General features: G+C 39.4%; 2 protein-coding genes and 1 long non-coding RNA gene across 6 annotated transcripts in view; 2 read left to right on the top strand and 1 right to left on the bottom strand.

Moving 5' to 3' along the window:
* Positions 1-23,672, bottom strand: part of LOC143372289 (uncharacterized) — a 228,167-nt gene that overhangs the window by 71,966 nt on the left and 132,529 nt on the right. The window lies entirely within an intron of this gene.
* Positions 1-23,672, top strand: part of LOC143372261 (neuronal calcium sensor 2) — a 449,084-nt gene that overhangs the window by 332,863 nt on the left and 92,549 nt on the right. The gene's annotated exons all lie outside the window — the stretch shown is intronic.
* Positions 14,888-15,973, top strand: LOC143372402 (uncharacterized). The gene has a single exon (XM_076818550.1). It carries the CDS (start codon positions 14,888-14,890, stop codon positions 15,971-15,973), a length of 1,086 nt encoding a protein of 361 aa, XP_076674665.1.

Below are 23,672 nucleotides of genomic sequence, written 5' to 3'. Positions count from 1 at the left end.
CAGCCCCTACGTCAGCTTTCATAGCTTTCGCATTCCCTTCAAAGTTTTGTCTACAATCACGATTTTCTGTTGATTTTCCTCAATCACATAAACCGCATTTACAATTTCTTGTTCTGTAATCTAAGATTTTTCCTGTTAAAAAGCCTATTATTGTTCTATATCCGTTTAAGCTATCATAACTTTTGCCGTTTCCTCGTTTGCTCCACCCCATATCATAAGATGAGTACTAGGTACAGTACTTCCTCGCTGACGGCTCGGTTTGGCGTACACCAGGCTTGGGAATTAAGGTCGAAGCCAGATATATTGGCCGGTGAGTTTCGTGAGGGGTATTCTCCCACCACACCGTTGGCCTGCCTCGGCGCCCCTTTTCTCAACGTTTTCTGACTCGCTCGCGTTCCATCTCGCTTTCGCCTTCGCAGAACAAGAGTGAGCCAGAAGTGGTGGGGATAGTGCCAAGCTTCTAGCGTGTAGGCCAAACCGAGCTGTCAGCGTAGAAATACACACATCAGAATAGGTGTGCGTTAGCTCCGAAAAAATTCAGGAGCTTTATTGGTCAGAACATTGATTCTTTCTCGATTGTTTCATCTCGTGTTGGTCTACGCATAACTTCGTAACGCATACAACTATTACGTTAAGAATAAATAAGAGCCAAACGCCTAGGTTCAGGCGGAGTCGAGCAGCGTTCCCGTTACCCCACCATACCCTGCGAGGGCCACGTAACTCCAACTGACAAATCCACGATCTCAGGTGGTGGTGGTTCATTTCTCCCCGATCGCTGCTCGCGAAAACGAATTCACCGGCCAATATATCTGGCTTCGACCTTAAGTGATCTTTTCGGGCGAATTTCAGAAGCAACGCCTTCTTTCTCCCGCCTCGCGTCTCACAAGGGGAGGCCGCGACATCTGGGACACGGATTTTGATGAATCTCATATATGTTGTAGTGTAAGTGTAGTAGACCAATATGTATCTCACATGTTGGGTCCACTACCCCAGAGTTTCCGAAATATTAATAAAAAATTATGTTTATGCGTTGACGAGCAGAAGCGATAGCGAAGTTTATTGTAATGATTAATAGCGGCGCGTGTAAAGGGCAGGTCTCGCACCGGTACTTTCACCGGTTCCGATTATCACTGGGATCATTTTTTTTTCTATAAATGTATTTTGTATTGTTTTATTCCTCAAAAGATAAAGTATTATTTTTTACATTCTAAAATATGACATTTATCGTAAAAACAAATGAAAGAATAAAATTCCCGACACCATGCACATCTAATAAAATATGTATGGCCACAAGTACATTTTTTGTACACGCGCCACTATTAATCATTACAATAAACTTCGCTATCACTTCTGTTCGTCAACGCATAAACATCTTTTTTTATTAATATTTCGGAAACTCTGGGGTAGTGGACCCAACATGTGAGACATATATTGGTCTACTACACCTACACTACAACATATATGAGATTCATCAAAATCCGTGTCCCAGATGTCGCGGCCTCCCCTTGTTAACCCCCGCGGCGGCCTAGCTGCTTGGAGCTCCTCAGGCCCATACCACGTGAATCGCGCTAGGCGCATTAGGCGACATTGTATCAATAGGTTTCCACAATCTACATCGTCCCAAAGAGCACGATTGTCGATATGTTTTTGTTTTGTCACCGCGCCACGCGCGGTTCATATTGTATGGGCCTGAGGCGCTCCAAGTAGCTAGGCTGCCGCGGGGGGTCAAGACGCGCGGCGGGAGAAAGAAGGCGTTGCTTCTGAAATTCGGCCGAAAAGATCACTTAATTCCCAAGCCCGGCGTACACGAGGAGGACTTTTCGCTATCCCCACCACTTCTGTCTCACTCTTGTCCGGCGAAGGCGAGAGTAAGTGAGAGGCACTGAAAGCGAGCGAGGATGGTACGAGACAGACGGCTCGTTGATACTTTGTATTGCTCCGTCTTTCGAACGTCTGACAGTCCTTTGCGTGCGCGACGGGCGTGCGCGATGGTCGCGAGCACTTATCGTGAACACGAAAACGGCTTCCGCCAATGCTTGACCGCAGGCTCGGCTCAAGTCTTTTTTGCGCCCTAGGCGAACTTTTCAAATTGTGCCCTATATTATAATACATTTATTTGAGATTGTTTATGATTTTACTCTGCAAAATTAGGCAACTTTTAAGGCGTAAGGTTGACAAGAGGCGCAAAATGGTCTTTTCATTGGTGGCACTGTTGAAAATAAATTTTTAAATGAAATACTACAAATTGTACTACAAGTGTTTTAAATTACGAGTAAAAATTAAGAGTAAGTTCATAAAGAAGCTGAATTAAATGTATTATAATAAGTGGCAAGCTCGCCTAGGGCGCAAAAAGGCTCGTGACGTGTCTGGCTATTTGTTCGTGGCGTGCATGCGTCGAGCAGTTACGATGCGTGCGATGTGGAATCGTTTTCCTCTGAGGGCTCGCGTCCGTTGCGCACGCAAAGCGAGAAACGATCGCTCAGGATTAGGGCTCCATTCACGATGACGGCTCAACGCCGGTCACGACCAGTGAGCCCTTAGCGAGGAAATACTGTATTTTATTGACAAGTCTGCCTGTTTGGGATTGGCCACGCAGCCGCATGCCCAATATGGCGCCTTCTCGCTGCCGCTAAGGGCGCGTAATTTGATCGCGTTATCGCGACCACGGTAAACCCGCACAATCGCGGGGATAGACGACCAGGCCATCTGTTAACAGGCATCCCACTTAATTATGCGTCCGTTCTGCTCCAATGCACGGCATTCTTTGTCTCTCCGTCGTGCGGGCTCCGTCCCACCTATGACGGACAGCGGTGGGGTGCCTGCGTCACGCAAATCCGCGTCTCCGGTCGCTCTATCACCACGATCGATCTACTTGTTCTCGATCAGCAGTATCGTTAACATCTGTCTGCATCAAACTACAAAGCGCGGTCGCCAACGTACATACCCCTGTGCTCAAGGTGACTTCGGAACCACTTCTAAGCCAGGGGCTATCTGTTTTCCTAGTAAATTAAGTTGTAATAAGTTAATAATAGTTCGATTAACATACTGTAATATTTTCTTGTGAAAAGTTCTGTAAACTAGACCTTATACTTAAAATTAGAGCGAATTCGGCGCTCAACGCGATCGTCGGTGCTGTGAACGTTTCGTGTTGAACATTTCTGGTCTTTCAAGCCAGATTCGGCGATTTTTACATAAAATCGGTGAATATTTCCGAGTTCGCTACTGGTCAACCACGTGGTGAATACGTGGCCTACCTTGACTTTCATTATGGTCGACAAGATGGCGCACCAGATCGAGCTGTGCCATCGGCTCTCGCGGATTTACGATAACCTAAAACAGGCGGCTAAAATCACCAAGGGAGCGTATCGAATATTTAACGGAGTCCTGTGAACGATTTGAGAAACAGCACGACGTTCTTCTAGAATCGAAAACAGAAGCCCAGGAGAAACATGACTATTTTACAAAAGACTATTTCAGTATCGCCAGACAAGCCTTCGTCGCCCAAAGGGGCTATCTTCTGGACCTGCTTCGCGAGCTATACCGGAAACAATCCGTCGCCTCCACCACGGCGCCTACTTTCGGTGATGCTGGGAGCACCGATAGCCGTCCAAGTGCCCTACTGCCGCCCATTTTGTTGCCATAGTGACTGGACTTCTTTCCACGATTCATTCGTGTCTCTTATCGTCAAGGCTGCCTCCTTGATGGACTTTGAACGCTTTCATTATCTACAATCCTGCCTACAGGGCGCCATGGTCCTCCAAAATCTCCCAATGACGAAAGGCCAATTTCAGCGAGCCTGGGATGCACTAACCAAGCACTATCAAAATAAGCGGCTTCTAGTGCGCTCGCAGCTGGTTGCTCTAATCAACCTGCCCACAGTGAAGACGGAGTCGGCCTCGGAATTGAAGCGTGTACTGCACAGAATTGGGCATTGTCTAGATAAAACATTATTTAAATAACGCCCGAATGAAAGATAATTTATATTTATTCGTTATTCGAGGGTCGAATAATCGAAGTTATCTTTATTCGCAGAGCAATGAAAAAATAAGTTTGTTCGATGAGAATTTATACGACGAAAAAAGAATATTTTTTTATTCGAAGATTTTATTAGTAGCGTCGAATAAGTTTTTCACCCGTAGCTTTTATCTTTTATTCGAAGCCTTCGAATAAAGCTACGAATAACTTTCGTCAGTGTAGAGCGTGTTTATTCGATCCGCCGAGCCTCGAACCCGGCCGAGCGGTGGGCGCCGAACACAGAGGACGGGCGGCGGCGACTTGGGGTCTTGGTGACTGACGCACTTGTTATCTTATAGTCCGGGAGCCAGCGGCACTTTTTGATGTCTCATTTATTTAAAGTTGGTTTATCTTTCGTTCTTCTATATTTGAGCTACACATGCACAAAACGAACTCCTGCCAGCGCAACAGTGGAACAACGCTTAACAGCAGAATGTCAATTATATACAAAAATATATGCAAAATCCTTACATGTTTAAATTTGAAAATATTTGTACTAATAATAGACACCATGAAACACCGAAAAATGATCTGCTGGCATCTTAGTTGCGGAACGGCATGCTACTGCCACTCCTATACCATGTTAAAAAATGAAATCCATTGACTAAAATCTTTAAAACTGACATTTTGTTTTGGTGGTAGTTTATATCACAAAATGGAAGAAAAACGGTTGCTGCCATTCCTATCGTGGAACAAAAGGCTTGGCAGGAGCCACCGTCGACCCTGGGAGCGAGGTATTGTTAATTTCAGAGCACCTCGTGCTGCGACTGGGTGTCAAAAGGCTCGCTTACTGTTGGTCTTCGCTGGCGGAGCTCCGTCCCGGTGCACGCGCAGCTTAAATAGTCTCTCTGTTTGCGTGCAGTCTTCAATTAGGTGCTTCAAAGTTCCCGGTCCTCTCTCGCACGATCCGCATCTTCTCTTTTCTTCTTTCATACAATATCTGTTATTCCCCTCGAGATTACCACACCTCGCTCTGGCTATCAATCCCTGATTACTCCCTTCCCCTCTTTTACTTAAATACTCAGACATACTTATACATCTAATTAACTTATAATATCTATTGTACCTGGACTCTTTAATACCTACTGTTAAATTGCACTTGTGCCTGTACTTCCCTATCTCTCTCTTCGAGTATTGTATGCACTTCCCTACCCTCCTGTTCTAATTGTGTAACCCCTTCTTGGCTATAACCATTCTTCTTTAGGTACTCAATCCTTTCCGACACGCTTCTGGTCCTCTTTGTCCCCTCTCTTTTCTCCTTCATGCATTCCTTTACCCATCTCGAGCCTATCGCATTCATGCTTTCCTCCTCAAATTTCCTTGCTGTTTTCCCTGCTTTTATTCTTAATTTAGAATTTAAAGCGTAGATACGTAAACTCTTTCACTTTCTGTACACTTCCTTTTTTCTCTGACTTTTCCAAATACCATGATTTTGGACTTTTCCACATTCAGTTTTAATTTTCTCTTCTCCAAAAATCTTCTAAGTCTTCTCATCATATCTTCCATGGCTTCCCTATTTTCTGCCAATAGCACCAAATCGTCTGCATACGCTAACGACCATCGTTTCCTATTTTGATTCCCCCACTTTTCCTCCAGACAGTTCTTCCAGCTCGTTTATGTAAATTGAGAAAAGTGTAGAACTCAAAGTGTATCCCTGCTTAACTCCGATCCTTGTCGAGAACTCTCCTGTAACCTCATTTCCTATTCTTACGACATTTTTCACTTCCTTGTAGGTCTCTTTAAGGGAGGGCACTTATCTAGAGCGGTCGAAACAATGCGCTTCTTTGGGATTTTTTTCTAGAAAAACCGTCACCCTTTTATTAATAACTATTAGTCTATTGTTAAGAGTACATCTAAAGGACAGTTCAGTATTTTTTGCGTTAAAGAATATTAAAAGATTTGAGAGTTATAGGTGATGACCGGGATGACCTTTTTTTAAGAATTTTGCGGTGACCATCGTAGCTTGTAGCAGGATCATCTGAAATGAAAAATTCAAATATTTTTAGATAGAGTATGAAATTATCTAGGAGCCATCGGGCCGAATTTTTTAAAAATTATTTTAGGGAAAAATGGTGGCGCTGCAAAGTTGAACCATCGATTTTGAACCAACAACAAAGTCTTTCCTTTCTTGGCGTGTAAAAAAAACTCAGCAGAAAAAAAAGAAATCGGTTCATTAATTTTTCAGTTATGTTGGTCACCGAGTTTGAAAACATGGTTTCGAGAAAAACGCGTTTAAAGTTTTAGGTCTAGTTTACATCTAAATACTGCATTAATTTTTTAACTTACACAGTGTCATCAATTCCTTGGCCATATAATAACCCTTCTGCCTCAGCTGCCGCTTCTAAAATTCCAACTTGCTCCTGTCTACGACGTTGGCTTGTTGCTCGCGTGCTTTTTCTCGCGCAGTCTTCGGCATGCCGTATGCGCTCTGCGTCCTCCCTCGTCGCATACATGTGAATATTTGGTCCATTATGAATCCCCAAAGCTTGAAATATCTTTAAAAATGACGTTACTCCTTCTGATTTATACGAGGTAGATGAGTTAAATGAAACCCAAGACCAGTACTGGTAAAAGTGCGATATTGTATTCGGTGCTGAATGTAAGAAAAGGGGTTCGTTCGTTTCCGAGACGCTGTGGTAACTGCGCGTCGGTGGAAATCACGGACTCGACCGCTGATTGAGAAACATTTGACAATCGTCTGCTTCGGTGCGGTCGCCGCAGCCATGGTAGCGCGAGCAGATCCATGATGCCTCGACCAGCTTCTCCGCTCAGCGTCGAATTATCTTACACTCGTCCATCCTGAAGTCCAGCTGAAGTGCCGCAAGCTCTAACGAAACCTCGGTAAACTCTCTCCTACGATATCTTCAGAGAAAAGGAGTGAAGGAGGGATGTTCAAGACACCGATAAGAAGTTTGGGATGGTCTTCGGAATTTTTGCGGACGCCCTTTACAAACTGTGTAACGGGGATTGCAAACAATGACCGCTGCACGCTTCCTAATTCTATAAAAAAGCTGACTTTCATATGTCGGGGTCCGGTGTCGAGCGGATAGGGTTTTACGGTACGTCAATCGCTATTGACACCGCAAGGAACTTCCTCAGGGTTCTCAAACAGTAAGTGCTGTCGGAATTTCGGAGATTCCATGGTCATAAATTGTCAAAAAATACAACTAATATATTACTGTGACTTAAAACATAAAAAATAACGAAGTTACATGCACACCATAAACCGTGTCCTAACAGCAAGGATATACAACCCTTCGTATTTAGTACGAAAGCCTGTGCCACGCCGCGGCGGCTGTCGTCTTGGTTCGAGCGCTGCGTCGAGCACCTTACTTAGACACGCATAACTTTGTCATTTTTTGTCGAAATGATGTGAAATTTTCAGGGAATATTTTTAAGATGTTGTACTTCAAGAAAAAGTTGAAATCCAAAAATCGATTTTTTGAAGAGTTCTAGGTAGGCGTTCCCCTTAATTCTTTCTATCAAATTCGGTCTGATACCACTCTTTCTCATTATCCCTCAAAAGCTCTCTCTCCACACTATCAAAAGCCATACTTAGGTCTACAGTATCTTTGGATAATATATACAGTATTATCTCGTTAGCGGCTCGCTGGTCGGGACCGGCGTTGAGCCCTTATCGTGAACGGAGCCCTAATTCCGAGTGTAAGCGCTTGCGACCATCGCGCACGTCCGTCGCGCACGGAAAGGACGGAGTGTCAGGCGTCCGAAAGTCTCGTACCGTCCTCGCTCACTTTCAGTGCCTCTCACTCGCTCTCGTTTCATCTCGCTCTCACCATCGCCGGACAAGAGTGCGATAGAAGCGATGGGGATAGCGAAAAGTCCGTATCGTGTACAGCAAACCGAGCCCGTAACGAGACAATACTGTACAATCTTTTTTCAAGTTTTCTTTAAGAACAAATATGGCGGTTGAGAGTAGGGGAGACCGGGGCTCGTTGGCTAACGAGATTAGTTGACTAATTCCCTTTAATTTTTGTATTATGTTATAAATTATGCTGCGATTCGCGATATTGAAGCATACAGGGTCAGCGTTTTATCCTTGCAACCCGCGCTCGCGCGAATAGGTAAAATGGCAACAGCGCCTCACGGACGCATTCCACTACAACCATGCACCGTCCCGGCGTTCGGAGAGCTGCCCGCGACCGCTGGACAGCAGTGATGCCCGAGCTTCGAGAATTTTGGGATGGTCGCAAAGAGCTATTCAGAATTTCCCGGCCCTGGTTGAAAAATTTGGGGCCTTTTTCCTATAACTTTTGAACTATAAAAGATATTGGAATACAATTTGCGCCGAAAAATGAGAAACAATTATTCCCTCTTAATGATGGATAATTTAACATATTTTACATTTACTTAATTGTTTTTCTATCAATTTTTTAACCATAATTGTTGTAAAAAGCCTTTGCAAACTGTTTATTTGGATACTGTATTTAATGCTGTTTTTAAAATTCGTGGTGTTGATAAACAATAGGCTAGTTGTTTCTGTATCATTACTTTCAGAAATTGAGAAATTAAATTTTTATTCAATTATGTGTTAGTTCTGCAGACCTCAGAATCTATTGTTCTGGTTTTCTTTTTAATGATTTTATCCTTAATGCAGTGCATACTTAGATCAGTCGTAAGGGGTAACTAATGGGATGTGTCTTTGATTGTAGCGATGTTTGAATTTTTTTTCTAGAATTTTTGTGCCTGAATGTTTTAGCTACTCAATGCCACGCCTATACCGGCTTCCGTTAATGTCATATTTTGACATTTTGGTATCTTTCAAGATACCATCCTAAAATTTTCGGAGCTCAGGCATCACTGCTGTGCAGCGGTCGATGGCAACTCTCCGCTGGGCCGGTGCATGGTTGTAGTGGAATGTGTCTGTGAGGCGCTGTTGCCATGTTACAAGTTCGCGCGAGCGCGGGTCGCAGGATAAAACGCCGACCCTGTATGAATGACCAGCTTGCCATTTAATGTGCCACCGTGACAAAAACTTGCGTGTTCTATCAGTGAGAATGAAAAATCTAAAAAGGTCGGCGGGAAGTAAATATTTTTGTTTCGACTATTTCTGAATTGTTATCTAATAAGTATTGCTTGCTGTTTTTTCATGAATATTTTGTGGAAACGTGATACATTGACTATAATTTAGGTTATTTTATTTTATCTGGTACTTGGAGGTTTTGTACATACGACCCTTAACATGTTGACAATGTCGGACGGGGTTACTTAACTAAGCATAGGAATACCACAAAAAATTGCACTTTTTATCCTCAGGATGCAGTCGAGGCAAAGAGTTTAGCTGCTCAAATCCACTTCCCCCACCACAAATACCGCCAAACTCACCCCTACCAGTTTTACACCCTACCCTCCCTTCAAACTCTCAGGCCTTCCAAATAGACCATAACAAATAAGTAGAAAATAATTACAGTATCTAACACCATGATACTTAATAAAAAAAATAACACTGTGAAGGAGTGAAAAAGAATAAAAAAGATTTGTTGGTCGTAGGATATATATGTACGCCTTTCGTATACTATATTGATGGAATTGGCTGCGTATATATACGCATTTCGTATATATTGATGGAACTGTGACAGCGTATATATACGCCTTTCGCAGGTAAAGGGTTAAAACTGATAAGTAAATGTCAACTAACCCCACCATATTTGTCAACTAACCCCACAGCCGGGGTTTGTTGACTTATTCGTCTCACCACTCTAAATATAATAAAAACTACGACCTAGACTCAATTAAAACAATTTTAAAAATTAAGCCTCTATACCTAACGAAATTTCTAAACTTTTGGTGTGTAACAAGTCAATAAAATACCAATGGTCTATTTATAAAAATTAGAAATGTTAAAAATTAGTCATCTAGCCCCGGTCTCCCCTATACCATGACGTGCACATTTGGATGGTGTACGTTATTTTTAATGAAGAGGTTTCTGAAACAAATTTTAACAATAGAATATTAAATAAATCTAAGTTGCCTATCGGCCGACGATCAATTTTTTCGATGTTTTAATTTTCACCAGACTTATGCGTAAATAAAGGTCTATTTTCTTACACACAAAACTGAACATCTTGTTTCAAAGCGTAGCTATTTTGTTATTTTCCGACCGAACTATTACTTTGTCGGCTGTCATCGTCTCCCTCGCTGTCGCTCCTTCTAGTTCGGATAGATCGAAAGAGTAGTTGGTGAGCGTTTCCCACGCTGCGCTTTCGAAATAATTGATGATAATAATAATAAAAAGTAAACTGCAGTATGCAGCCTGCAGCGTGGAAACCGTTCATCGAACTGCTCCTTCAAGCATCTTCCTCCGAGTCCCCATCACTGTCTTCTCTTACACTTTCAGTGTCTTCACTATCTTCATTAGATTCAACATCGATTCTACCAAGTTGTGTTATTAGATTCTCAATTTCATTGCCTACAGTGCTTTCTTTGTCGATGTACTTATCTTCAATTTTCTGAACGTGGGCGCACACTCTGCGCCATTCTTTCTCGCCAATGAGATTACAGTTTTCGACGCACAATTTTATTATATCCTGCAACTTAAATGTTGTATTGTGCGCAGCAACCCAGTTTCCCACTCGAGCCCATAAGGTAAAAGTACCTATTATGGAACGAAATTTCGGAAAGATTAGAATTTTCATCAAATTCGAGTTAATAAATTTACAAAATGTTAAAAATCTTTTAACTATATAAAAGACCAGTTCTTTTAGAAATAAAAATGACTTTATAACTTAATCTAATGTATAAAATTAATTTTATTAACAAAATACTAATAGGACTCGTATGTACCTATTATGAAACACTATTTCCGCACCTGTACCGCTGTTCCATAAATTATATCCCCATTATGAAACAGGGGAAAACACGTAAAACTACTGCTTTTAAATTTACTTTGTTATTCGATTCTAGTTTCTAAGGTTTTTAATTATATTGAGGTGGAATGAGGTGAAACTAAATCAACTCTGACTTCCCAAGCACTCAATTTATTTATTTTTAACTCAAAGAAAAGCGACAATATTATTGGAGGATTCGCGTGTAGTCGTCGGGGTGTTCACGCAGCAACTCTCTAGATCCAACTGGCTCTCTTCACCCACCGTACCCTTGACCAGGGGTAGAAAAGGTGAAGGAAGGAAATAGAAAAAGAGAAAGACAGAAAACTGAAGAAAAACTGAGATGAAGATAAAAGAGAAAGCTACTCGAGAAACGACTTCGCTCGGCTCGCGCGGGCCTGGTCGCCACATGTTCTCAACGAACACCAGGCCCAGACGAAAGCCTCGGGAAACGAATTGAACAAAGAATAGGAAGGAAGTTGTAAATAGCAAGGGAACTTAGAAAAGTGAAAGTTAGAAACGTAGGGAAAGAAAAGTACCGAAGAGAAAGAACGTGGTCACCAAAACGTAACTGCTACAATATAAAGACGGAAAGAACAAAGTGAAATTAATTCATAACATGCACCAAATAATTAAAAAATGACGTATAAATTTATGACAATTATTTCAATTGTAAAACAATTTTTAAAAATTATTTGAAGTAAGAATTAAACAAATAGAAAAATCTTTATTCATATTCATTACTATTTAATAATAACGGCTTAAAAAGTTTTTTGATTTTAAATAATCTGGTTCCGAATGGCAATGCTCACCGCAAAACCAAAATTTTAAAAATGCTTCTTGGATGTCGCATGTTATTTTATTATAAACGTAAATATTTTTCTACGAAAAAAATACCAAATGTTCTTTAAATGTTGCTCTTTTAAGCGCAAAAAGTTCTGTAAAAATATACGCTTTCGCTTCTTCAAAAAAAATTCACAAATATTCGCCTCTTTTCGACCGCCTGACTAGGCATAACCCCTTAAACCTATTTTTCTTGAAAACACCTAACATACAATATTTGTGCACTAAGCCATCGATAGGATTGTGCATAATAATACTCCTTCGTATACGAGAAGCACTAACGACCCGAAAATAATAATAATTCTTTATTGCACAGTACACTTTACAAAAGAAAACATAAGCGAGAAAGAGAAAGAGGAAAAAGAAAAGAAAGTTAGATTTGAATAGCAGGTACAGTGGCTCGCATTAATATTCGGACACTTTTTAAAATCGCATAACTTTTTTAGAATTGGTCCAAACGACTTGAGTTTTTTTTTGAGAAGCTAGAAGGATTAGTTTGCTAACTGACGCGTTTCGTCGTTTTGAAAAAAAAATGTATTTGGTTGGAATAGCGAAGAGAATAGTAAAGGTCAATTTTTAAACTTTTTTTTGTGAGCTTGTAATGAAAATTTTAAAAAACCGTTTGTAGGTTGCAGTAAGTTGTATACGTACCTAAAATTTCATCAAAAAAGCGAAAATTCCCGAAATCAGCGATTCTCGACCTTATTCTGCGATCTTTGAACGTTTGTAGCTCGGAGCAACGTTAACCGATTTTCATGAAATTTTAGGCACGTATACAACTTACTGCAATCTACAAACGGTTTTTTTTTAATTTTCATTACAAGCTCACAAAAAAAAGTTTAAAAATCGACCTTTACTATTATTTTCGCTATTCCAACCAAATACATTTTTTTTTCAAAACGACGAAACGCGTCAGTTAGCAAACTAATCCTTCTAGCTTCTCAAAAAAACTCAAGTTGTTTGGACCAATTCTAAAAAAGTTATGCGATTTTAAAAAGTGTCCGAATATTAATGCGAGTCACTGTATAACAGTAGAGGAGTGCAAAGGGCGATGTACAGTTGTCAGCTATTGTTCAACTTACCATTTAAAGCTACTGAAACTAACACTAATAGTGTACACGCAAAGTAAATGTAGACAGCCTAGTAACGTAATCAAGAGTAAGAAGTAATGTCAAATGTGTATGGTTGAAAAATAACAAGAGTAAATGTTAAGAATTAATTGCTATTGCTGATTAGCAAAAAAATAATGTCACTGCATGCTTGGAGTAAGTGCGTAAGGAGTTGTAGTAAAGGGCGGAACAATAGGAAAAGGAGCCGTAAAATTTAGTGGAGTGACAGGAAGGAACGGAAAGGTCACAGTCATTTCGGGTAGAGATGTATTCATCTGTTCGACGCTCGCGATTTGTAACAAGTAATTCACGCAAATATGGGCCATTTTAACTGGTTACGTGCGGACGTTCGCACAGTTACTAGCGATGTTTTCTCGAAGTTTATGACCAAACGTTTAGTGGTATTCAGATTCTGATTTACCATATGGAAAGAACATGAAAAGTTGTGTCTTGTACGCTTATAACCCGGAGCCTAGATGTAAGCTCAATCATATCTAGAGCGAAAAGAAAGTGGTCGGTAACGTGCAGACGCAGTGGATATGCAATGCGCAACGTCAAGACTCTTCCATAGTTCTGCGAATGCTTTTCACTACACATGATGATAATAGGGATTGCATAATTACCGACTTTTTCAATTACCGGTAATTCGGTAGAATTTTTAATCAAAACCGGTTTACCGATAATTTACCGGTATTTTTTACGGTATTGAAAATATAAGAGTAAACATTACAAAAAAAAATTGTTTTTGAACTCTAATCGAGCATTATAAAAAATATATGGAGATAAAACTATTCTGAACATAAAATATGAAATGATATAACACAAAATAGATATATTTGAATAACTATTGACAATATTTATTAATATGGATCGTCACCACATACATAATTAAATATTTTTTATTTAACAATTCTTTTTATTAAATAAGCATGGAAAAGCATACCTAATTCGTCTAAACTTTGGTCTCCTGATCGCTACCTAATTTTTGTACAAAATAATCCAGCCACGGATAAAGCGCTCTCAGATTCTACACTTGTTGGCCGGGTAGGCATTAAGAAATCATATGCCATTCATAGTATATATTTTCTCCTTAATTTTTCTTCTTGAAAATACGTCCATGTTTTCATGACTGATTCAGATTCTTAGTTTTCTTTTGGATCAGAGTTGGTTCTTCATGAGATACTTCGGTTTTCGTCTTTATTAGTAATTGAAGTGTTTTTTTTTTACTGATAACGTAGTAGATGTCGATGGAATTAATGAACGCATATATGCGCTATATTGCTATATGTAATTTATCGAATTACCGGTAAAAATTTGGCGAATTACCGGTAAAAATTTTAGGGTATTTCTCGCGATTTACCGGGACACCGGTAAACCAGTTTACCTGTATTGCAATCCCTAGATGATAATAGACATATTTCATAGAGCAAAGCTTCCTGATCACGATCCTCTTATTGTTTTTTCAAAAACATTTTACTTTGCCCCCGAAATCTCAACATATTTGGAATTGCGTCTCTAGTAACGCGCGGACATTCGCAGTAACGTGCGGGCAAATCGTAGAAAGAACAACCAAACCACCATGTAATGATGCATAAGACTGATTTTATGTTCAATTATCATATAAAAAACAATGAATATTACTTTATTATTATAAAACTAAACTTTTCTCCATCTTGTTCTATACTTAACATCAGTGGCACTGATTTCTTTATAAGATATCAGTAAATAAACGTATACATTTTTTAATGAAAGGAAAAATATAAATATATTATCACAGAAATAACAATGTGCAGTCTACACCAGAACAGCTTACACCAGAACGTTACGCTGTAATTTCTGCACCATCCTTTCCGTATCTTCAGATGTATGAGCCATGGTTTTTTAACGTTTCCTTTCGGGGTGTAAGGCCCGATTCACTTTGCTGAACGCGTGTAATTGGACGTTCTTATCACCCGCCAAACTAATAAAGGATGTCCTAAAATTTACGCAAGATTTGAATTTGGCGCCATTTGTGCAGTAAAGTATTGCCAACGAAAAACAAAAGACAGCGTGACAACTGACAGTTCAGGGTTATTAAAAATGGAGGGCTACACGAAAGAACAACGTGTTTTCATTGTTGAGCAATATTTTAAAAATAATGAAGGTCTGGCAGCTGCAGTTCGCAATTTTCGTACAAAATATGGTCGGAATAGTGATTTAACTTCATCAACTGTGAAGAAATTAATTAAAAAATTTAGGGAGACTGGATCAATTAGTGATCTTAAACACTCTGTCCGTCCTTCAACAAGTCGTTCAACACAAAACATCGAGGCAGTTCGTGAGAGTGTTGCTGAGAGTCCAGGGAAATCAATTCGGCACCGTGGTCCAAAATTGGACATTTCGAGGAGCTCTCTACAGCGTATTCTCACGAAAGATTTGCATCTTCATGCTTACAAAGTTCAATTGACTCAAGAACTGAAGCCTACTGACCACGCACAGCGAAGAGAGTTCGTTGACTGGATTATGGAACAACAACAAGTGGATGCTGATTTTTCGAACAAAATCATCTTCAGCGATGAAGCTCACTTTCATCTGGATGGCTTGGTTAATCGACAAAATTGTCGCATTTGGGGTTCAGAAAATCCACGAATGATTGTTGAGAAACAAATGTATCCACCACGTGTCACTGTTTGGTGCGGATTTTGGGTTGGAGGCATCATCGGACCATTCTTCTTCGAAAATGCAGCTGGTCAGGCAATAACAGTTAATGGTGCTCGCTGTCGCGACATGCTAATCCAGTTTTTGATGCCTAAATTGCAAGATATGGATGTGGACGACATGTGGTTTCAACAAGACGGTACCACATGCCATACAGCCCGAGAAACAATTCAATTAGTGCACGAGTCATTTCCTGGTCGTGTAATTTCCCGTTTTGGTGATCAGAATTGGCCGCCCAGATCATGCGATTTAACGCCGTTATACTTTTTTCTTTGGGGTTTTTTGAAGTCTAAGGTTCATGCCAACAACCCCAGAATCACCCACGCCTTGAAGGAAGAAATTGAGCGCTGTATGAAAGAAATTCTGTCACATTTGTGCAAAACGGTCATGGAAAATTTTAACAAAAGAGTGCGTATATGCCAGCAAAGAAGTGGAGGCCATTTACGCGACATGCTATTCCATACATAACCCTATACTGCATACTTTATGAATCAATAAAAAAATTACAATTGGTAATTATAAAACTGTGTTTTCTATCAAAATTACTTCTTGCGTGAATTTTGGGACACCCTTTATTAGGTGATTGTTTAGATGTATCGATTCTGATCCGCACGATGATCAAATTGTGAGCGCTTTTAGTCCGAATGTTGACTCCATCCAAGCAGACGAACCTTGTTAGTCGATATGTAGGAAACGAGGTTTCCAAAGGTTTAATTATAAAGAATAATATTTATTAATATAAGTAAAAACAGTACAAGTTCCACCAAATGCTCTCTACACATACACACAACGTCTATCGTCTCGCAACCATCTACAACCGTCTACAACCGTCTACCACCGTCTACCACCGTCTACCACCGTCTACCACCGTCTACCACCGTCTACCACCGTCTACCACCGTCTACCACCGTCTACCACCGTCTACCACCGTCTACCACCGTCTACAACCGTCTACAACCGTCTACAACCGTCTACAACCGTCTGCCATCGTCTACTACCGTCTCCCACCGTCTCCCACCGTCTCCCACTGTCTACCACCGTCTACCACCATCTACCACCGTCTACCACCGTCTACCACGTTTTCCTTCCTCGCACCCTCAACGCACTCTCTCGCTCCCACTCTCTCTCTCTCACGCTCGTTGCCAAGTCGAACCTCTTCGAACGTCGTCAAACGATCTTTTGTTTTCCCGCGACCCAAACCGACAAACCGGCATCCCCGCCCATGGCCTGCTCTGTGTCACCGCCGTCGTTCCGGCCGCTCGGCGTACTTGCAACTCTAGCGTCCCTACAGATAGTCGATTGAATTCTGCTCTTGTCCACCTTTTCGATGTCAAAGGTGGACAAGACATCTGAATTTTGGGAGACGCCAAAATGCCTGATTGGCTCAACTTTCCTTGAAGAGGAGGAACCTTTCCTCTGTGATTTGGGTGATGGAGGACGAATCCTCTCCTTCTTCGTGACGTAGCGGAGGGAAAACCGGGCATCTGGCTACCAAACCTCGCTAGGTTGATCGGCCGGAACGTCGCGCCAGGGTCGCGGTTTATGACCGTATTGTCCCGCGAGTCAGCGGTGGTCGATGGTATGTACCGGTCTGAAGTTACCGTATACCACCCGCTGACAGAGCAATCAACGGATTTTCCCAGAGCGAGGACGGTCGAGGTGTCCAAAAAAAAAAATAGCACGATGTCAATTGCCACCTATTAGACATCTGGCAGGCAAATGCTCCCTAAAACGCTTCTAAAATAAGCAATTGCCAGGTAATAAGGATCGCTGTATTTCCGCCTCGCTCTGAACCCCTCTTTGTTCCAGTAAGACGGGACAGTTATAACATGGGGCGCTAATGTGTGGACACTGTGCACATCTAATGTGTTAGGAATAGGTATCAGTTCCTGCCAGTGCTCATCTAAGACTCTTTGAAGGCTGACGACGCTGTCATGGGAAATGTACATAATTCGCACATTCGGACAGACTTCTGCAGCCACGTTGGCGAACTCTTCACCAGTGGCAACCTTATGCGATCTAGCTTCCATACGATTCCACACTGTGGCTTTTAGTGAGCCACCTATGCCATCCACTACTCCCTTCCTGTGGCTTGAGGCAACAAAGTTCTAGAAGACACGAATGCCATACTTTAATTCAAAGACATGAAGCATAGCAAACAAAAATTTCTGTTTAAAATGACTAAATCAAGATGGCTATTTTACGAAACTTATACATGGCACTCTAAATCACGCGGAGCATTGATGGTACTTTATCTATGTAACTAGAAATAATCACACCAACTCATCTACGCTGAAGGATGCACCATAATATAAACACAGACGGCAAAGCATCCCCGGGGTTATATTTTTATTAATTATAATTAAAAATAATTTCTTCATACAAATTTATATTAATGTGATCCATTATCTAATACATATTTTAATTTGATTTGAATTATTATTTTACTACGCTTCCGTCTGTAGAGCGGCAGACGATAGACAGGCCTGCCGGCACTTTCGCGGTGTCCGCACGTTACCACATAAGATCGCGCTGTAGTCATGAGCTGCAGTTCCGCTGTATTTACACATGTGCACAGATAGCCCACGAAACATTGAATTGGGTTGGTGTGTATTTTAACCCGCAAATTTGGATTGGGTGATAATAACTTTACCACGGGCGGTAACCTGCGGACACTAAAGTTTTGGATTTTAGCTACTGCTGTCCACATCAGCCGAAGGATGAATTGTTTTGCACGAACGTCTTTTTGTACCTTGAACAGTGTACAACAAGACCCACGATTAGTTGTAGCGATGTAAACGCTGGAAATAACGGAATATCTTAGCTAAAGAGATCCCTATTACTGGTTCATTTAAATCGTAGTACAAAGGGGACTTCATCATCGGTTTCCGACCTAGTATACGTGTGTACTGATTCGGTCATACTCATTTTTTGTTGATATGGAGCATACACAATATAGTGGACCAATTCTCATGTGAACCCATATATTTTGAAAAACATATCCTCATGTCTAGTGAAGGCGAAAAAGGCCTACGGTGGTACATCAGTGGACATCAATTTGTATATGAGAGAGCAGAGATGTAACATGTATCTCTGCTTCATATTAAGCCAACCAGTCTCTATAAATGCTGGTGTTATGTGATCGAACTTTCGTAGTCCAAAACAAATCGAACACAAGCGTTCTGAACCAGCTGAATACGCGAAGGGACACGTTTAGTTAAGCAGGGATAATACACTATGTCAGCGTAGTCACATAAGGATGTAATCAATAGAGAGGTGAGGATAAGTATCTGCTTACGAGAAAGGACACGCGCTACAGCATACAGTTTGCGTAGACGAAAATAAGCAATGCTAATTTTAGAATTAATATGCAGTTCGAAGGTCCAGTTTGGATACATAATAAGTCCCAGACTTTTATATTTGTTCTGAGGATATATAACGATTTTGAAAGAGTTTACCTGCACTAGTAGGGGATTAGATCCTACTAGAAGTAAGGAAGTTTTTGATGGGTTCAGACTTAGATCATGCGTATCAGTCCACCTTGCTAGGGTAAGCAGGCCAGTAGATGGACGGTTTAGCGGATTCCGATATTTACATCTCAAGGTGTTTTTTAGAAATATCTGTTGTATTAGAAAATAATCAAAAGCTTTGCACGTAAAAATGTATAAATTTAAAGAAAAAAATTACTGTAAGCAAAAAAATTAATGTATTTAAGCATAAAAAGATGAAAATTCTACTCATAGCCCGTATCACCAGTAGATGGACTATAGGACTAGTAGATGGACAGTTTGGAACCAATAGATGGACGGATATCTGGCTAGACGTATAAAAGGTTTATTAGTTATAGTAGTGACCTAGATTAAGGCATTTTTTGTTAAAATATAGTTTATTCAATAAAAATTAAAAACGTATGCGGTCTTCATTGTCCGAAAACTGTGCAACAGGTTATGGCCCCAGAGTGCAAATAAAGTGAGGTTATATCTATTCTAAAGTGATCAGACGTCCTGGATCATGTAGGACAGTCCCGATTTGAAATGTAACCTTTTTAACATTTTCATAATGGCACAAAATAAAAATATATATCCATATAGTTATTTTTGATATTCTATGATCTATGTAGTTAATTTTTTGTTATGAAAAAAAGTGTTTTTAATTTTGTTTTAATTTATCAGAAGTATGTCTTTATTATATACTTAAATAAATTAAGAAAATCATGTCCTTACGAATGTGGTAAGCTTCTTTTTACATGTCCCACGCTCTAACATAAAACGTATAGTCGCTTTAGATTAGCCAAAACGTTGCAACGGGGAAAGAGATATTGTGTGCTTACATAATTTATTACTTTCTTTCATTTATTCTAACCAATAACATAATTTAACAGGGAATTATAAAATTTGACTAGTTTCTTTAACAGATTCAACTGTTAAGTCCAGTGAAATTTTGTTGTTTCCATCTTATTCGCTGTTTAGATTTGTTTCTTGTAGTATCAACGGATTACAAACTTTATTTACAGTACTGGATTTTCTTTGTGAAATTTCTTTTCATTCTCACTTCGTCAGGATGCATGGGAAAACCCAGCCTGGCTTTATTTAAAATCCACTGCTTTAAGCGGTTTCCTTCGCCTACGGTTAAAATAGGTTTTGAATCCATTTTACAATGTTCGAGAGCCTTCCCTGATAATTGGGCATGCAATGTTGATTTAGAAATTCTATATGCTTTGACTGTTTTTCCCCACACTCATTCCTCTTCTAATATTTTCTAAGGCTCTATCTATGTACATCATTATGTGCATATTGATATAAGGTATATCTTTTTTGTTGCTTGCCATCTAAATTAAAAGAAAAATAAGGTACCTACATAGAAGTAAATGTGTAAACTTTAGGTTTATTAAAAAAAAAACAGCTTTAAAAGGTTCAATTCTATTCTGTCCATCTACTGGGATTAGGTTAGAAAATCCATACCAGTACATGGACAGTCAATTTTATAAGTTCTATCGTTTTATTTTTCTTTGTTTCCGCGTTTATTTATAAATTATTAATATTTCAATACAATTATCTATTACATACCTCTCTACAATACGTCCAAACACGTTTTTTATTAACTTGAAGGCACGAATACGCTGAGCAATGGCTACTAATAATCGAGCGACTAGCGCATACTGGCGCAAGACCGTACATACATATACAAACTTTTTTGCATACAAAAAAAAATTCAATAAATAGGTAAGCGCGGGTATTACTGCGGATATTCTAAAACAGAACATATTTAATATTGGAAAGTACATAATCTCTTGAAAATTTTTGATAAAATTATTTTAACCTCGATTACAGATAATTATTAATAAATATGTACAGCAAAATTATTATTAATTCTTTTATCGTAGTTTGAAATTCGTCAAGGCGAAACTTCGGTCGATTCCCGATATGGCGGTCATGAACACCTACTTGAAAAACATTTATATTTTTGTTATTAACAGTAATACATGTAATGCAGCGTTATTACTCGATAAAGTAAGACTTATTCCTTCAGAAAACCAGTGAATCAGTCATCTACATTTTAGTTTTAATTTTTATTTCTCACCGGAGTATTAGGTGCAGTACTTTACACCATGTGCATGTATCACTGCGGACTGACGACTGCGTAACCTAACCTTTTCTCCGACCGTACGTCAACCTAGCGTCCAAACTTTGAACTTCAAAGTCAGCCGCGGTGCGTGAGTGACAATTACAACTCTATAAAGATGCCAAGAGAAGATAAAAGTGAGGAAAAAAGTATAAAAACAATAATAGAAAATTTATTTCTTATACTAATATTTCACCTAACATCAGTCCGTAGTAATGATACCCATGCAGTAATTGGTATTTCGTTAATAACTAGCACGCAGTAATGCATGCATGTCCGCAGTAGCTCCTGCAATGACATTTATGTTTCAATCTCTGTATTTTTAATTAACTGTGCCTATTACCCCGCCCTCATATTTTTTATGGAATTATTAGGGTTCCAACTTTCATTTAAAAAAAGGAGGAGGGATTTTCATTCGTTTGAGCGCTTTATCGAACGTTCTAAAGTTAACCTATTTTAAAAGTCCGCAGTAATACCCACACTTACCCTATATTAATGTTTTATAAAACAACAAACGTTTTTTCTACAAATTAAAAAAAACAATAATATAGATTAAAATTGTAGTTCTTTCAATATTAACGATTAACCAACGATTCGTCCATCTACTGGCCCCGTCCATCTACTGGTTTGCTTCCCCTATTATGTGCAAATCTGATGCAACTTCAAGTTGAGCTGAAGAACAGTCCGTCGCACAGTGGTTCGAGTATACTACATGCTAGCTGGACAAAATTATTTTTTCGCGGTATTGGGTTTATATGGGGTTCAAATTGTATCACAGTTTATTATTTCACCAAAAATATCAATAAAATAAAAATATGACTAATTCAATAAAGGAAAAAGAACAAAACGATGGTAGATATTGTGCTTTAACTATAATTATCAGTTATAACATTATGATTATTCCTATAATTTCTAAGTTTTCTATAGAATTTAAAAAAAAATCTCGAGCCACAGTTGACTCACCTAACATAAAATGTTCCACGCTACAAGGGTTGAATGTACGGAAAGTAGAGACTTTCTAGTTTTTTTTTAATCACACGATCTATCTGCAGAAATTTGCAAAACTATATTTTGTGAATTGTTTTCGAGTACGACGCTCGGCAGGAGGGATAGCACAGTTGTTATATTTCAGACTCTATACGTATTATAGATTAACTATAACTATAAGTGCGCCTTATAACTATTAATTTCTTGTTAATTACATTACATTACATTATAGAGTCTGAAATATAACAACAGTGCTATCTCTTCTGCCGAGCGTCGCGCTCGAAAAAAATTCACAAAATATAGTTTTGCAAATTTTTGCAGATCGATCGTGTGATTAAAAAAAACTAGAAAGTCTATACTTTCCGTACATTCAACCCTTGTTGCGTGGAACGACGTGGAACATATAGCAAAACACTGTTTTAATAGCCATTTTATGTTAGGTGAGTCAACTGTGGCTCGAAATTTTTTTAAAACTCCACAGAAAACTCAGAAATTACAGGAATAAACAAAATGTTGCCACTGATAATTATAGTTAAAGTACAATACTGTCGTTTGTTCTTTTTCCTTTATTGAATTAGTCATATTTTTATTTTATTGATATTTTTAGTGAAATAATAAACTGTGGTACGAATCAGGTTTGTTTCTAACAATTTCAACCCCATATAAACCCAATACCGCGAAAAAATAATTTTGTCCAGCTAGCATGTAGTATGCTCGAACCACTGTGCGTCGGCTTAAAAGTCTCGATAATTACTTAATCTTAATTAATCCATCGTCCGCGTAAATATAGGATGCACAGTATTCACTGCATTTAGCCAAGTCAGCTACGTAAATGCTAAAAAGTAATGGACCCAAAACTGAACCCTGAGGAACTCCACGAGTAAGGTAGCTAGATGACGAAAACACAGGTAATGATTCGGAGACCATTACTTATTGAGATCGATCAGATAGATATAATGCCAACCAAGATAAAGCTGTATCTTTTATGCCAAACCCACATACATTTACCTCATAGATCAGCAATTCCTTGTAGGTCAATACCTATATCATCTCCAATAGAATTGCTAACTTCCTTAAGGCCTAACTTTTATCGGTTGTACTTTTGAATGCATGCCGTTAAAGCTACTGTTTCACAGTCCTGTCAGTGAGTCTGTAACATAAATTAGAATTTAGAACAGCCTTGGAATAGAGCTGATTCGAAAATACCCCCTTATATCAGAATAGATCTGTGTGAATAATAAACATCGACTTATGACGCTCACCCTTGATACTCCAGACAGTTATTCTTCTCAGGATGTATACTTTCGATACAGATGACTATCTGTCGCAAATCGGCTTTGAATAATTCATTATACCGGTACAAGCAGACACTGAATTCCATTAAAATTGAAATATTCTGAAAAAAGAAACGAAATGGAACTGCATGCATATAATACAGTCGTTTGGATTGTTTTATACGGTTCAGCAATGGGATTTGTTTTGTACTTTAAAGCATTGCATAAACTTTCTTCTTCTTACGCTCCACGGTTGCTTAACACTAAAGGTTTTAGTCTGAAAC

This window comes from Andrena cerasifolii, chromosome 8, assembly GCF_050908995.1.
Source record: "Andrena cerasifolii isolate SP2316 chromosome 8, iyAndCera1_principal, whole genome shotgun sequence".
Classification (NCBI taxonomy): Eukaryota; Metazoa; Arthropoda; class Insecta; order Hymenoptera; family Andrenidae; genus Andrena; species Andrena cerasifolii.
Note: the sequence above shows the minus strand (reverse complement) of the source record. Positions and strands in the feature narration are given on the sequence as shown.

Coding starts and splice junctions, on each gene's coding strand:
- LOC143372402 (XM_076818550.1), top strand. CDS start 14,888: ATGGAGGGCTACACGAAAGAACAACGTGTTTTCATTGTTGAGCAATAT.